Source organism: Sapajus apella, unplaced genomic scaffold (assembly GCF_009761245.1).
Source record: "Sapajus apella isolate SASKATOON/1434 unplaced genomic scaffold, GSC_monkey_1.0 scaffold3, whole genome shotgun sequence".
In the NCBI taxonomy this organism is placed as follows: Eukaryota; Metazoa; Chordata; class Mammalia; order Primates; family Cebidae; genus Sapajus; species Sapajus apella.
The window spans coordinates 28347551-28365407 of NW_022436943.1; the positions used below are offsets into that span (position 1 = coordinate 28347551).

Sequence of the window (17857 nt, forward strand, 5' to 3'; positions counted from 1 at the left end):
TATTTCCTTTGTATGTTCTTTATTTTGTCATTTTTGTCAACCCTGTCCCCAAGCACATCTTTCCTTTTTACTATGTCTATGTAGGGAAAAAAATAAATAAACAAAAAATTGCACTTATGTTCCACTCCCAAAAGGTGGTTGTTTCAAAAACCATTTCTGTTTTTATTTTGTTTTGGTCAGTTTATTGCATAAGTGACAAGTTTGGGTGCTTTCGGCACTTATTTATGAAGGGAGAGGGAAATGAGAATCACCTGTCCTTCAGTAGTCTGTCAAAGTAATTTATGTGTAAGTAAAAAGGGAAAATTGAATAGATGCCAAAGTCCTTTATTCAGTCCTTAGTTTTCTTATGTGGCATTACTGCATCTGCTAGTTAGTGAGAAAGCAACCTCAGCTTTTGCTGCCCCCTTCCCTGCCTGCCGACACACTTGATGTGTGCAAACAGCCCTCAAGTATCTGTCAGATTGCCTATATAAAGTATTGATAAGGTATTCTTGTCAGTTTAGAAATGGACTGGTTAAAACATACTTTCTTGTCATTATTTTATTTTATTTTTCCTGTTACATACCCTATGTTAAGAAAATTATATTGACATTAGTAACCAAGATGCTAAATGAGTGTTACAACTGGCTAATATCATTTTTTAATATAAGGGTGTATATATTTGGAATTGAGATGAGAATTTCATTTGTAACCATTTGACTGATATGCAGAACAAACACAGATACGTATAGAGACACCATTTTCATTTTCTCCTGTTATTTATGATAATGATCTTTGTAGATTGGTTAAATAAACTTACCTTATCTTATCTATAATAAAATTACCTTATCTGTAATAAACTTTGTAGATTTGTGGGAAAAAAGAAGAAAGTAGCCTCAAAAGAGCAAAGCTAACAGTTATTGGCTTTAAGATAGATAGAAAACAATACAAAAGATCAGTGAAACAGAAAGGTTGTTTTTTGGAAAGATAAACAAAATTGACAAACTTTTAACCAGACCAACAAAGGAAAAAAGAGAGAAGATCCAAATAAACAAAATCTGAGATGAAGAGGGGCACGTTACAACTGATACCACAGAAATTCAAAGGATAATTAGTGGCTGCTGTGAGCAACTATATGCCAATACGTTGGAAAATATAGAGGAAATGCATAAATTCCTAGACATTTACAAGATTGAGCCATGAAGAAATCCAATAGCTAAACAGATAAATAACAAATAAAAACCATAATGAACAGTCTCCCAGTAAAGAAAGGCCTGAACCCAATGGCTTCACTGCTGAATTCTAATGAACATTTAAAGAAGAACCAGTACCAACTCTATTCAAACTATTTCAAAAAGTAAAGGAGGAGAGAATACTTCCAAACTTATTCTACCAGGCCATTATTACTTTGATATCAAAACCAATGACACATCAAAAAAAGAAAACTAGAGCCCAATATCTCTGATGAATATTGATGCAGAAATCCTTAAAAAAATACTAACAAACTTAATTCAATAAGACATTAGAAAGGTCATTCATCATGACCAAGTGAAATTTATTTTTGAGATGCAAGGATGATTTATTGGATACAAATCATTTAATGTGATATATCATGAAGTGCTAAAACCACATGATTATTTTAATTGATGCTGAAAAAGCATTTGAAAAAACTCAACATCTCTTCAAATTAAAAACCATCAAAAAACTGGGGATGCAGGGAACACACCTCAACGTGATAAAAGCCACATACAACAAACTCACAACTAGTATCATACTGAATGTAGAAAAGCTGAACGCCTTTCCTCTAAGATCTGGAACATGGTAAAGATGCCCAGGTTCACCACTATTATTCAACATAGTACTGGAAGTCCTAGCTAGTGCAATAAGACAAGAGAAATAAATAAAGGTCACCTACATTGTAAAGTTAGAAGTCAAAATTATTCTTGTTTGCAGATGACATGATCTTATATTTGGAAAAACCTAAAGACTCGATTAAAAAACTATTCAAACTGATAAATTCAGTAAAGTTTCAGGATACAAGATCAACATACAAAAATCAGTAGCATTTCTATATGACAACAGTGAACCATCTGAAAAAATTAAGAAAGTAATTTTATTTATAACAATCACAAATAAAATTAAATACCTAGAAATTTACTTAATAAAAGAAATGAAAGATCTCTACAATGAAAACTATAAAACACTGGTACAGGAAATTGAAGATGACACACACAAGAGTATTGTATTTCATGGACCGATGTAATCAATATTGTTAAACTTTCTATATGACCCAAAGCAACCCACAGATTCAATGCAATCCCTATCAGAATACCAATGACATTCTTCACAGAAATTGAAGAAATAATTCTAAAATTTATGTGGAGCCACAAAAGACGTAGAATAGCCAAAGCTATTGTGAGCAAAAAGAACAAAACTGAAGGAATCACATTATCTTTCTTCAAATTATACTACAGAATTATAATAACTGAAACAGCATGGTATGGCATAAAAACAGACATGTAGACCAATGGAACACAATAGAGACCCCAGAAACAAATCTACACACCTACAGTGAACTCATATTTGATAAAGGTGCCAAGAGCATACAATGGAGAAAGAAAAGTCTCTTCAATAAATTATGCTGGGAAAACTGGATATCTATGTGCAGAATAATGAAACTTGACCTCTATCTCTTACCATATGCAAAAATCAAATTAAAATGGATTAAAGACCTAAATCTATGGATTAAGATGGAATGGATTAAAGACCTCAAACTATGAAACTGCTACAAGAAAACATTCAAGAAATTCTCTGGGACATTGGTCTGAGCAAATTTCTTGAGTAATACCTCACACACAGGCAAACAAAGCAAAAGTGGACAAAAGGGATCATATCAAGTTAAAAATCTTCAACACAGCAAAGGAAATAACAAAATGAAGAGACAACCCACAGAATAGGAGGAAATATTTGCAAAGAAACTATCCACCTGTAAAGGGATTCTTAACCAAAATGTGTTAGGAACTCAAACTCTGTAGGAAAAAAAATATTCAATAAGCCAATTTAAAAATGTGTAAAAGATTTTAATAGAAATTTCTCAAAAGAAGACATACAAATAGCAAACTGGCATATCAGAGGTTCTCAACATCACTGATCATCAGAGAAATGCAAATCAAAACTACAATGACATGTTAACTCACCCCAGTTAAAATGGCTTATATTCAAAAACAAACAATAACAAATGCTGACAAGTATGTGAAGAAAGGGAACCCTTGTATGCTGTTGTTTGGAGTGTAAATTTAGTATAACCACTATGGAGAACAGTTTGGAGGTTCCTCAAAAAACTAAAATTAGAGCTACCATATGATCCATCATCCCACTGCTTGGTAAATATCACAAAGAAGGGAAATCAATATATCAGAGACATATTTGCACTGTCATGTTTGTTGCAATACTGTTCACAACAGCCAAGATTTGGAAGCAACCCACATGTCCACTAGCATATGAATGGATACAGAAAATGTGTTTATGCACAATGGAGTACTATTCAGCTAGAAAGAAATAAGATTCTGTCATTTACAGTGACATGGTTGGAACTGGAGGTCGTTACATCAAGTGGAATAAGACAGGCACAGAAACACAAACATTTCATGCTCTCACTTATTTGTGGGATCTAAAAATCAAAGCAATTTAACGTGGTGATGGAGAGAAGAAGGACAGTTACTAGAAGCTGGGACGGGTGGCGGGGGGTGAAGGGGATGTGGAGATGGTTAATGGACACAAAGAATGGAAAGAATAAATATAACCTAGTATTTGATAGCAGAACAGGGTGACTGCAGTCAAAATAATCTAATTGTACACTTTAAGATAACTAAAAGAGTATAATTCAATTCTGTGTAAGACAAAGGATAAATGTTTGAAGGGATGGATTTCCCATTTTCCATGTTGGAATTATTACGTATTTTGTGCCCTTATCACTGTATTCATAAAAGTACAGATACCTTTTTTGATTTCAATTTTTAAATTTTGTGAGTACATAGTAGGTGTATATCTTTATGGAATTAATAAAGATTAGGGAAAACTCAGTGAAACTGAGACAAAATGAAACACAGAGTAAGAAAAACAAGTGAAAGATAAGAGAGAATGTATGTTAACTCAAAAGTTAGTTATTTGAAAACATCGATGACATCAATACAATAAAAGGACTGTACATGAAAAATGAGAGGTATAAATAAATAAAACTTTGAAAAAGGGAAACAACTACAGATAAGAAAAATACTTTAAAAATAATAATCATTATGAAATTGTTATTAAATTTGTCAATGTAGGCAAAATTGTTACATTTCTGAAATAGGTATAAAGTATTAAAATTGACATGAGAAGAAATGAAAGTAAAATAACAACCAGCAAATAGGTTGAAATGGTACTCAAAGACAAACTACTCTTTTCCACCCATCCACTCATAAAAAGAATTTCAGACTAAAAAAGATATTACGGGTAGGTTTTAACCAAGTTTTTGAGAACGAGTTGCTGTTCTAAACAATTGGCTCTAGAAACAGATAAAGAAGGAAAGTTGCCTAATTCTTTTTCTGGAACTAACATAACCGTAACTCTAATTCTTACAGAATGATGAAATATTATAATCCATTTTTTCTTTTTTTTCAAAGTCAGTCTCACTATGTTGCCCAGGATAGACTGGAACTCCTGGGCTCAGGCAATCCTCTAGGACCAGGTACTGGGTCTAGGTGCCTCTGTGTTCAGCTTAAGAAGACCATTTTAGTTACAAACAGATGTAAGAAATCTTACTTTAAGTAAATCTAACCATGAATTTAAATCATGATGGTGAGACGCCAGAAAAATGGTTATGGTAATTTATATATTAGTGGACAAATGGGGAAATAAATCTTACTAGAGGCAGAAAAAAATTAATTTTTCAACTTCTGTTCACATAAGATAGTAAACTAGAAGAGAACCACCTACACTTCGTAAAGGCTAAATAAAGCAAGCATTATATTTAATGGAAAAACTTTAGAGGAATTTACATTAATACCAGAAATAAGAGATGGATGTTTATTAATATTGTCATTGCTTAAAATAGTACTTCAGATCCTGAAAAAATGTTAAGAAAAGAAAAGGAAAGGAAGTAAGAGATTTCAGGATTGGAAGAGATTGGAAGAGAAGCGATGAAAACCATCATTATTTGTTGATGATAGGATTATCTACATAGGAAACCCAATATAATCAAAATATTAAAACTGATATAAAAGTTCTGCCAAACAGCTGGCCATAGATAAACTTATAATATGGGTAATAACTAGTTGAAAAATATAGTAAAATGTAAGTACTATTCTCAAAAGTAACCCAAACTATCTAACAATTCATGTACTGAGAATTCACAGGACCTTTTTAAGTAAGATGTAAAACTTCGGGTGAGGAACTAATGAGAGAGATGTCCTATGTATGGGTAGAATAACTTCACATAATAAAGATATCAATTTTCCATAAATTAATTTATAGATATAATGCCATTACAAACACAATTTTATATGCAATTTATATAAACTTCTTCTAGACATTATGTGAAAATATAAAGACATGCCAATAAATCTATTTTGAAAAAAGAAGAGAAAAATTTACCAGCAGGTATGAGTAATTAAAAATAGGATGGAACTTGAATAACAGCAGCAAAATAGACATATTGAAGGGAATCAATAGTAAAAGAATAATATATATACATTTCTACTGATACTTATATATGAACTTAACACATGATTAAGGGCACCACAATTAATATGGAAAGGGTGGGTCAGACAGGATAGGAAAATTAGCTCACCAATGGAAAATACTAGAAAGCTGGACTCATATCTTTCATTCCGCAATGTGACGTGCCATATCTTATTTGTGCTTTAAAGGGCTGTTGCGTGTCATCACGGAGGAGGTAAGAGTTGAATCAAGAGTTTACTTAGATAGCTATTGTTATGGTATATCCACAAAGAAGGTAATTTGGACTAGGGTGGTATCAAGGGAGATGGTGCAAAATGCAAAGTGTGCAAATCTTGACTTGTTCTCCTAAGCTCTGAACTCACGTCCAGCCACCTATGAGGCATCTCTATCTCCATTCCTATAGGTCATGTATACAGATGTGTCTAACACTGAACATATTTTCTCCAAATAAATCTCCTCCTCCTCTTGAGTACATTATTGAGTATCAGCACTAGAGACCTGGTAGCCATCCATTAATAACTTTGATAGTCCTCATCATATCCCCACTGTTATTAGCTTAATTTGAGCTTCTTATGCTACATCTGTTGTAGCAGTAATATTACTTACCTGTCAACCTTCAACTGAAACTTATACCTTTAGCCAGGGATGCAATTAGTTAAAACAAAATTTGGACTTCACGATATAGTAACTTTTTCTTTTTCTATTGTTTTTTAAAATAATCCTCGTTTCTTAGTATTTAAAATTATTTACTAAAATATTTAATGGACTTTGTTGTTTTAGTCGGAATGTGGAACAGGGGCTTCGAGGGACACGCGCTACTACTGGACATTATAATACAATTAGCCGAATGGATAGACATCGTGTCATGGATGACCATTATTCTCCAGATAGAGACAGGTAAATATGATTAAATACTATTAGACCTTATTATTAATATAATCACTGCTTTCAGAAAGGGGTTACCGTAAAATGTTTTCACCTATTCCTTTACCTTAGTGTATAAAACGTTTTTCTTTTATAATGCTTACATTATTTCTTATGACTGCCACACATTGTTAAAAGTAAATAAATACAAACAACCTTTTCTCTGGTAAGAAAAAACAAAATCATCTTTCTTTTGCCATTTTGGTTTTTTGTTTAATCAAAACAGTTAATTTAGTGAATCTGTACAAGTGACTATAATGTTAATTAGAATGAAACCAAGATGTTTTATTATTTTTTCCTTGTCATAACCAAATACGTATATATATATGTATATATATATATATATATATATATATATGTATATATACTTTAATGAAACAAAAGATTTTAAAGTCTTTTACATTCATCAGAGAAATTGGTGTGACTTTTCACATATAGAAGTATTGAGACAGAGTCTGATTTGTTTAGGAAACATTTTATCATGATTCATGAAGAGGTTTTTCCTCATGGCTTTCAGTAAACCTTATAAGCATCTTAAAGATTGATTGCTGTATTTGGAAGAACTCTCTGAATTTGCTCCATTTAATGTGACAAACTTGGAAGTAACATGGTATGTTACAATGCTTACATTAACTACTGTTAACATTTTTAAGTTAAGCAAATTGATAAACTCTCTAATTCATGCTTTGGTTATACATGAAGTAAATGCTATCATATTTTTCCCAAGCTATTCAAAGGATATGACAAAATAATGAAGGAACTCAGAAGTCCTTTTGTATGCATCCTAAACAAGTTTTAGGAAGAATATTTGGGGTTGTCTAAATTAAGATTATACTTAATTCATGCTTATAATTTCACTGTGATTTAGAATACTTTTCCAAGAGTAAAGAGGGGATATCGCAGTCTTCAATTGTGTCTAACAAGTATTGGCTTCTGTGCCTGAGATCTAAGAAGACATTATATCTAAGAAATTATTAAATTAATAGTGTTATTAGTGATAAATGAAAGTTAATGTAGTATTTTATTTTATTTTAATTTGCTTAACTTTTTATAGTAATCTGTATCGTTAGAGGTAATTATAGTAATGCTACTTATAGAAGTTGATGCTTATCGAGTATAATACTGTAATAGTAAGAAGGATAACTATGTTGGCATGATTAGGAGTTGAAAGGAGTCATATTAGGATGAATGAAGAGGTATTTTAGTTGCCTAATGAGGTAATGAGCTTGATCATTTCTGGAAATTATTTATATACCAAATCACAAACTCCTTGTTCATTGAAGGTTTGTTAATGGAAATGATGAGAGAGAAAAGTCTCCAATGAATTTAAACTCCCTTCAATTTTATGTAAACTTTTATTTTAATGAAAAAAAGGACTTGATGTTTTCTTTAAGACAAGTGAATACATTCTAAATCTTGCAGAAAAAAATAAAATTAACATCTAGAATTAATACTTATAAAACAAAAATGATTGCTATCATGACAAATACATAATATTTTATAAATATTTGAAGGCAAATGACCTTAGGTTTAATGGCAACAAAACTTCCTGTTAAAGCCTAAATGATTAATCCTTGGTATTGGTTAATATAGTCATATTAGGTAATTATCATGTCAGAGATACCCTGCAGTTTTTATGTCTATCCCAATTTATCTCTACAACTGAAATGTCATTATATTTTTAATTTTTTTTTAATTTGTAAGTCTTTTAGTTAAGCAGAAATGTTCCTACAATTATTTTCTGAAGTTTTGGAGAAAATTGATCCATGTGGCTATTATTTCTCTTTTAGAGCACTGTAGATCCCAGATCACAATTACTCTTAATTGTGAGCTGCCTTAAATCTTTGTTTTTTCAAATAAGTAAAATAGAATTTCATTTAAATAGGAAAATAAAACCAATTCTAATATTATTTGGATTATTTGTGTAATCACTATTCATTAACATGAGGAATAAAAAATCAAAAAGTTCAATATTAGTCATGTACATAGTCTATAACATTATTAAATAAGTTCTTAATTTCTGTTTTATCTTAATATTCGAAGAGTTTTGGTAATAAAATGCAGATGGGTGCATTATGATTTTTAGAAGGTAAGAATTCTCTAGAAGTTCTACAGTGAATTTTCATGAATAGCATTTTAATAGCAATAATACTGTTGATCAAAAAGCCTAAGAGAGAATTTCCTTTGAGATAAGAATAATTTAGGTATTTTGAGAGGTACAATAACCTTTCTTGTCAGAAAGAATTGTTGCACTGGACTAGAATAGTATAAATACTATTTTATTGAATGTAATATGTAATATTTTTTTACTGAATCTTTTTTATAGGATTTTAAACAAACTGGTCTTGATTTTGAATATAGGATTTTACCTCTTGCTACCTGTGTTTTTTTTTTTTTTTTTTGTGGGGGGGGAAAATTAACATCTTTGACACTTGGTTTTCTTCCCTGTAAAATTAGAATATCATATCAACTTTACTGAGTTGTATAGATTAAATGACTAGTATTAACTTTATTGAGTTGTGTAGATTAAATGACACTGCCTCCAATTTATAGTGTGTACTGAAAATACATGCCTTAACCTTACCATTTTAAAAGGATATATTCACTTGCAAATAATTTACATTTAATGTGCTTAGTAATTAAGAAAGAAAAGAGAGCTAAAGAGAGAAATCAGCCAGTTAATGTAGTGTTGGTTTGTTTTTGTTTTTGTTTTTTTGTTTTGAGACCGTCTTGCTCCCTCACCCAGGCTGGAGTGCAATGGTGCAATCTCGGCTCACTGCAACCTCTGCCTCCTGGGCTCAAGCAATTCTCCTGCCTCAGCATCCCAAGTAGCTGGGATTACAAGTGCCTGCCACCGTACCCAGCTAATATTTAGTTTTAGTTTTTTGTATTTTTAGTAGAGATGGGGTTTTGCCATGTTGGCCAGCCTGATCTCAAACTCCTGACCTCACATGATCCACCCATCTTGGCCTCCAAAGTGCTGGGATTACAGGGGTGAGCCACTGCATCCTGCTCATGTAGGGTTTTTGGTTTTGTTTTGTTTTTTTTTTTTCCAATTTCATATAGAATGAATATAGTGCATGAATTGGACCTTGAAAAATGGTCACATTTATCCAGGCAAGACCTAGGGCAAAAGTAGACTATATTGAGTAAGAAATGATGTTATTTGCCATTCATCAATAGTATTTAAACTTGGGTGGTATATGGAGAAGATACAGTATTTATATCCTTTCTATAGGTAATAAAATAATTTATTTATATATGTACACACACACACACACACACACACACACACACACACACACACACACACACACATACTTTTTTTTTTTTTCAAGCCCCAGTTTCGCTCTTGTTGCCCAGGCTGGAGTACAGTGGTGCGATCTTGGCTCACTGCAACCTCTGCCTCTCGGGTCCAAGTGATTCTTCTTCCTCAGCCTCCCAAGTAGCTGGAATTATAGGCCCTTGTTGCTGGCTATTTTTTGTATTTTTTAGTAGAGATGGGGTTTCACCATGTTGGCCAGGCTGGTCTTGAACTTTTTAAAATTAGGTCTTTGTATCTCTGCCTATCTCACTGTACTATCATTAGTCAAAATCCTATTCTGCTTTGAAAAGTAAATAGATTCTTTACAAGTAATTTAGAAACCTGGATACAAGCATATCTTTCATCTTCTACCTCCCTTCTCCCACTTTTTATACCATTGTTTTCCTGATACATCCTGGTAACTACTACAACTAGGAACGTAATTATTCCTGAGGCAGACTATGTGACCTTAGTATTAGAAATCAGTACAAAAATTAGCTAGGCATGGTGGCAGGCACCAGTAATCCCAGCCACTCAGGAAGCTGAGGTAGAAGGATTACATAAGCCCAGGGAAGTCAAGGCTGCAGTGAGCCATGATCACATCACTGTACTCCAGCCAGGGTGACAGAGCAAGACCCTGTCTCCAAAAAAAAAAAACCAAAAAAAAAGCATTAAGTAATGGTTGTTAGAAACTATAGTTTTACTTAATAATGGGATATTTTATCTCCCATTTTTGCAGTTCTTTTTTGTATGGACTAAAGTGATTCCTAAAGGGGACATCCAGCTAATTTAATATAGTGGAAGTATAATTCATTATAAACATAATTTTGTGTTGTCTTGAAGGGTTATATTGCTTAAGAATCAGTGTCTAGAAATTGGATTAGTAATGTAGTTTAATTCTTTGAATAGTAATTTTTTATCATGAGCCTTAGAATCTATAACTTCTTTACTTTGTTTTTGCTCTGTAAAATTTAGTAAGTGTATTTTTTTTTAATTTACTCCTCAAATAGATTGGACTAACTGCAGTTTTAATGTAACTTACTTTATTTGTTTAATTCATTATGCATAGTTAAGATACTATGCATATTTATTGCTCAAATTTTATAATGTCCATTAATTTTGGAAAAAAAGTAAGCATGGTTCAGTGGAGAAGTGTAATACGTTTTACGGTAGTGGATGCAGCAAAGGACCTTGAGTATGGCTATGGATCTTAGGTGGATTTTAGAGGGCTTAGTAAAACACAATGATAAATTTTGTGTAATGTTCATGTATGAGTTTTCATAGTTTTCAACAGAATCTCAAGGAGGGTCATGACCAGATAAAGTTAAAAATTAATATAACTAGAGATAGAAATGAGAAACAAAATAAATTGATACTTGATAATGGTGATTGTTGCTTAATGGCTTCTTTGGCTTTATAGGAACAAAGTTAATTATAAGTCTCTTCAAAGAAACTATTAGAATTGGATTATTTTATATGTAAACTTCAAAGCTTGTTAAAATTTATAAAATATTTTAACAAGCTTTGAAGTTTACACATTTTTTGTTATTCTTAAGTAATTTTGGAGAAAACCTATTCCTTTTAAAGCAATAAAGCCCAACATCACAACTGTTGGGTATTATTTCTCTTCTTCATAAAGCTATGAATACTTTTAAAATATTTTTCTATTTTCTTATACTACATAGGCTTGTAATCTTCTGTTTGCATTTCTAGAATGTTTCTATGATTATATGAACCTCTTTTTTGAGAGGAGGCTCATCATGAAAACAGTATAATTTTGATTTTACTTTTTAGTGCAATCCAAAATATATTTATCAAGTAGATCAGCTATTGTGCACAAAGATTTAAAACAGACATTATCCTGGTCTAGCCAGACATATTATCAAATGTCAACTAATTTTAAAATATTGAAGACTATATGGAAGAAGGATAATAGTATTGGAACAGATTGGAGAGAAAATTACTTGATTGGGGAAACTGGAAAAGGCATCAAAAAGAAGTTAGGCTTTAAGGATTGAATAAGATTGTGAAAGGTGAAGCAGTGGAGATGGAGAAGGATGGGCATTCTTGACAGAATGATGACCATGGACAAAGTCTTGGAATCAGGAAAACACGTGATATAATTAGAGATTCTTAGGTGGTCTGTTGTACCTAGTTAAGAGGTGGTGGTATGGGGAATGGAAAGTGATAGAAAATGAAGATTGAAAGTAGTTTAGAAATTTTAGGGAATTTATACTTATTTTTGATATCAGGAACCAGTGAAGAATTTTCGGTAAGGTATCTACATGATCAGAAAGCATAATATGCAAATATACTTCTGTAGACAGGATGAAGATTGGATTAGGTCAGGGGGAGACTGGGCTCTGAAGGTAGGAAGACCTAAGAGAGGGTCTTAGGTTTCAATAGATAGAGTAAACCTGATTTAAGGTGGTGGCAGGAGAAAAGGAAAAAGAGATCTGAGTTATTTAGGCATCAGAACAAGCAAAGCTTGTAAATGAATCGAATGTGAAAAATGAGGAAATAGAGGAGTTAAAATATGAGATTGTAAAACTTGGTTTATTAAATATTATTTTAATCCTTAGTTGAAGCTAGGAATGCAAGAGATTAAAAGAAGAGGAATAGCTGAAATGTCATATTAAGTTCCAAAAGGGGATTAAAGAATTATGTTAGAAAGGACTTTAGAGATGATGGAGTCCTATGTTTTGTAGAGGTGCCTGAGAGACTGCTATGACAGGTTACGATGAGGCCAAATGGGTAGGGATCTAGGCTTCTTACTGTCTTTAGCTAGCATCATTCTGATTTTATTTCATTACTGTATGTTGATTCTATATCCAATTTTGTTTGGAAAAAAAAAGTGATCTGCTAAAAAAAAAAAAAAAAAGTTTGAAAACCACTGCTTGAACCTCATTTCGAAAATCAGCACCAATGTCCAAATAGGCAAAGGGTTATTTTTCTAGTCTCACAGTGACCATATGTTTTCCTGAGTTGTCTACATGTCACTCAAGCATTATGTGAAAAGCCCAGAAGCAGATGGAAAAGTGCTGTGCAACCCAAAATCAATACTAAAGCAGAGTTACTGTTTACACCATTAAAAAAATTGCATTGTTTAGAAAGAATGTGTTGCAATATAAGGTCAGGAAATGAATATTGGAAAACCACTACTTCTCTACAGAGAGAGGAAATCCACTACATTAAATGGATGAAGAAGCAGTCATAGGTGAGAGACCAGGCTGTATGTGCAAATGTGTTAAGAGCTTGAGTTTTGAATTAAGAAAGCCTTGAGTTTGAAACCCAGTTCTGCCACTTACTGTATGGCTCTGGGCAAGCATTCACAGCCTCAGTTTCTCTGTCTGTGCAAATGTGAGAATAGTAGAACCTACCTCAAAGAGTTGTTGTAAGAAGTAAATGAGATCATGTAGGCAAAACTTTTAATGGAGTACTTGGCACATAGTTCAGTGTTAAATACTATGTTTAATAGCCAAAGAGAATAGTGTTTCAGAAACCAAAAAAGGAGAGAGTATTAAGAAATAGGGATTTGAAAATCAATGTCTAAAACCAAAGATAAGCATAGTATTATGAAGATTAAGAGGAGACAAAAGGATTTTTAGGGGATTTCACAGATAGCACTCATAGGATAGCTTCAAGAGAATGGTAGAGGCAGAAGTCAAATTACAGCAAGCTTAAAGCATGAAAGCAAAGTCTGGCAGAGGTGGCAAGAATTGTAGGTATGTATTTTAAGATGTTCTATGTTGAAAATGAGTGCGATGCAATGGCTTGAGAGGAAGGAAAGGTTAGCAGGGTTTTATTTTTAGGATTAAGTGCAGTTTAGGAAGGGAAGGCAGGAGAGGATAATAAATGAAGTAAGGTCGTGTGGGAAGCAAGATTACAAATATAGAGGCATCTCTTTCAGTGCAGAAGACAGGGACAAGTGAAGATTTAAATGTATGTTTATTTTCTATTTAGAGATAGAATTATGCAAGTTGAGCGAGCTCAAGGTTCATTTCCATTGTTTATGGAAACATAATGATAACATGCTAAGATTAATTGTTTTAGTATTAAAGGTTCTAAGAAAGTAGGAAATTTTAAATTAGTGCTGTGGAAAGAAGAGATGGGTAAAAGATCAGTGTGCTGCTTATGGTAGTTATAAGGTATGAAGGTAGCAAGGCCAATAGCATGTAATACATAATAAACGTAGTAAATGGAAAAATGACTAAAACTCAATAAATTTAATAAATACAATTAATAATCAAATAAAAGTAATTTGGATCAGTTTGTTTTTTATTAACTGGAATTGTTAAAGCCCTTTGTAGTTATTTTTAATTATTAATAATTAAAAGTGAAATAGTTACCTTATAAATTTTCCAACTTTTATAAGTATTTGAAATTACCTCTTTTATTATTTCCTTCTTAAACTTTCTGTTATTTTATTTTTCTCATCTCATCTTTCCTCCTAAAAAATGGTAAAGCATCTCTATCATATAACATATTCCAGATGGTGCAAAAGATGTTTGAGTAATATTTGATAATGTTATATTTTTGTTGTATTTTATTTTAAAATATTTAGAAATGTTTTAACCTTCGGCACTGTCATATTACGATGAACATTGGGAGGAGGGAGCAAGCTTTCCAATAATAGTTTCCATTTGCTTTGCTTACTGTCTATCTTTTTGAATCTCACTTTTAAAATTAAACTATATTTTTTTCACTTCTTTCTTGAGTCTTATTTATATTCTTGTTTCTGCCACGCTTGCAGTCATTTTCTTACTCTACCTCGCTGCAGATACAGTCAGAGCATTGACCATCATCACAGGGATGGCAGGTATATTTTTCTTACAATTGAGTGTTTGTGGAATTGCTTGTTCCTATGTATTGATATGATATAGTTCACTTTTATTTATGCTTTAATATATATACATATATGGTTGTTAATGAAATACAGAAATATCACCCATATAAAATAACATGAAATAAAACATATATTAACTAATGGTAGTAGAACATCAATACAGTGTCCCTTTCATAAATTAAGATCACGTCTTTGATGATTCCAAAAATTTAGTTCATCAAGAATTACACTAAATTCTCTATTACCTATAAAGGTAGAATAACAGTATTCTTTTTAAATTAACTCCAGTTGACTGCCCACCTTCGTCCACAAAGTTCATAATTAGGTATTTAGATGGCATGTCTTAAAAACTCTCTTTCCCACCTCACTGTCCCAGAGTAGTGGAGTCTGTCTTTGAAGTGCTTAAGTTGAACTTGTTAGTGGTTACTTTGTCAGAGGAGGCTTTGATCTACTCCCTTGTCATAGTAGATAATCCTTATCTACATAGAATACTGAGTTTGTGAAAAAACACTTGTTCATTTCTACCCTACCACCATTTCTCTTTCCAAAGTGGGAATTTGCAGTGAATCATAGATAGTACAGCTACAATGCCTTAAGGAAAAATAATTTACATGGGAGGAAATCTCAATTTCGTGGCATATAACAGCAAGAGGAGTTAACTTGAAAGGTTAATTAGAAAAAGAAGGGAGAGAAGATCCCTAAAATTTGAAAAATTCTCGAGGCTGTATGAAGATTTAGAGATTTGAGCCAGTGATAACATTTGAGATCCTTTAGGTAAAGAAATAATGTGGTAGAAGGCTTAGCTAGTCTAAATTAGGAATTATGTGCCATGGTTAGTCACCTTGACTATTGTTTCTAATGATTTGGAGTTCTGTGTGACTCCTTTCATCCCTATGAAATTAACCAAGAGTTGATAATAAAAGAGTTTATAATAACGATTAGAAACTAAAGAGTAAATTTATTAGAATTGAATTTATGTGAGTATATGTGAAAGGAAACATAAGAGGTAATGGCAACAGTAAGTTACTAATAATTTTTGTAATATCTTTCAGCAAATATAATTGAAATTTAGTGCCTTCCAGTTTGATTATATGATAATGGTTATTGCTATATTTAATTTTCTTTTGCATTTTTTCACTCTGGTTTTTGTTATTGTACTTCATTCCTAAATAATTATCTTTTGTTGTTTTTTGTTTTTACTGTTGCTATATATTACATTCTATTTTTTAGTTTTAGTAATTATACATTTACCTTACAAAAATATGGAATAGTAGTTATATAACTGTATGTTGATAATTGGCTAAAGCTTTTTTAAAGGTGGGTGACATACATGAGTGAGACATTACTGATTATAGACTTATTGTATATACTCTGGTGTCTCTTCATTTCATTCTAAGTTAAAATCATGTATCACATTACTTTTTCAATACTTTGTATTTTCTTAGTCTCAGTTATCAACAAATAGGTTGTCTGCTTCATGTTACTTAGTTTTTCCATTCACCAATATAGCTAGAATTAGTTCTTGATCATCTCTAGGTGGTGATTAATTTTGTACCTTTACTCAAATCCTCAACTTCAGTCTCACTGACCCATTTTGAAGAAGACATTTATGAATTGTCTTTCTGTGCCACAATTTGGTTTGTGCTGAGGAAACAGAGATCATTAATGTTTATATTAAAATGTAACATGGAAAAATCTGTTTCTACAAACAAGTTATCTAGTATCTGATGTAGGATTGCTACGTATATTTGCATGTGTTAAGGTATTTGCCTTGCTCTAGGACAAAAGAAACTCTTGAGGGCCTGACCTAAGTCTAGTGGCCTACTCCTAGACAATATGGGTAGAATTGGTAAGAATAAGTTCCTTAGTTTTTTAAAAAATATATCTTATTTTTCCTTTTCAACCCCTTTTCATCTCCTTGTCTCTACTGCCCTTCCCAGTCTTTGGTAACTACCATTTTATTCATTGCTTCCATGAGATCAATTTTTTTGGCTCCCACGTATGAGTGAAAACATTCAATGTTTGTCTTTCTGTGTCTAGCTTATTTCATTTACTATAAATGTCCTTTAGTTTCATTCATGTTGCTATAAATTGCATGACTTTATTCTTTCTTTTTTGGCTAACTGATATTCCATTGTGTGTGTCCATATCATGGCTATTGTACATGGGAATGCAGATATCTCTTCAATGTACTGATTTCATTTCTCATGAATATATACCCAGAAAAGGGATTGCTAGATCATATGGTAGTCCAATGTTTAGATCTTTGAGGAACATCCATACCGTTTTCTGGTTGTACTAATTTATAATTCTACCAGCAGTGTACAGACACTTCCCTTTCTCCTCATCTTCTCCAGCACTTGTTATTTTCTGATTTTTTTTCATAATAGGCATTTTAACTTGAGTGAGATGATATCTCACTGTGGTTTTGATTTTCATTTCTCTGATGATTAGTGATGTTGAGTATTTTTTATATACCTGTTGGCCATAGTATGTCTTCTTTTGAGAAATGTCTATTCAAATATTTTATCAATTTAAAAAATCAGATGATTATTGTTATTTGGTGCTACTGAGTTGAGTTCCTTATATATTCTGATTATTAATACCTTGTTGGATGAATAGCTTGCAAATATTTTCTTCCATTCTGTAGGTGTCACTTCACTTTGTTTAATGTTTTCTAAGCTGTATAGCAGCTTTTTACCTTAATAGAATCTCATTTGTTAATTTTTGCTTTGGTTGCCTGTGTTTTTGAGGTCTTACTCAAGAAATCTTTGCTATATAGAAGGAATAAAATCTAGTGTTCAATAGCACAATCAGGCAACCATAGATAACAATAACTTACTGTATATTTTAAAATATCTGGAAGAGAAGATTTGAAATGTTCCCAACAAAATGGAATGGTAAATGTTTGAAGTGATGGATATCCCAGTTGCCCAAATTTGATCATTCCATATTATATGCTTGTGTCAAAATGTAACACATACCCCATAAATGTGTACAACTAATATGTATCCATAAATTAAAAAATATATTAGCTTTCAGTCTAATTTTGCTACATACAAAAGAATGTGTGTTAGTTACAA

The 17857-nt window shown here is 32.0% G+C and overlaps 1 protein-coding gene across 50 annotated transcripts in view; it reads left to right on the forward strand.

Annotated features, from left to right (window-relative positions):
* The window catches only part of RIMS2 (regulating synaptic membrane exocytosis 2), a 692961-nt gene that overhangs the window by 429152 nt on the left and 245952 nt on the right, over positions 1–17857 (forward strand). For 29 of the 50 annotated variants that reach the window (XM_032246171.1, XM_032245837.1, XM_032245921.1 and 26 more), the window contains 2 exons: positions 6481–6597; positions 14682–14747. In XM_032246171.1, coding sequence (XP_032102062.1) covers positions 6481–6597; positions 14682–14747 — 183 coding nt within the window. The remainder of the gene's footprint in view (positions 1–6480; positions 6598–14681; positions 14748–17857) is intronic. The other 21 variants (XM_032245865.1, XM_032245954.1, XM_032245959.1 and 18 more) reach the window with 1 other exon arrangement.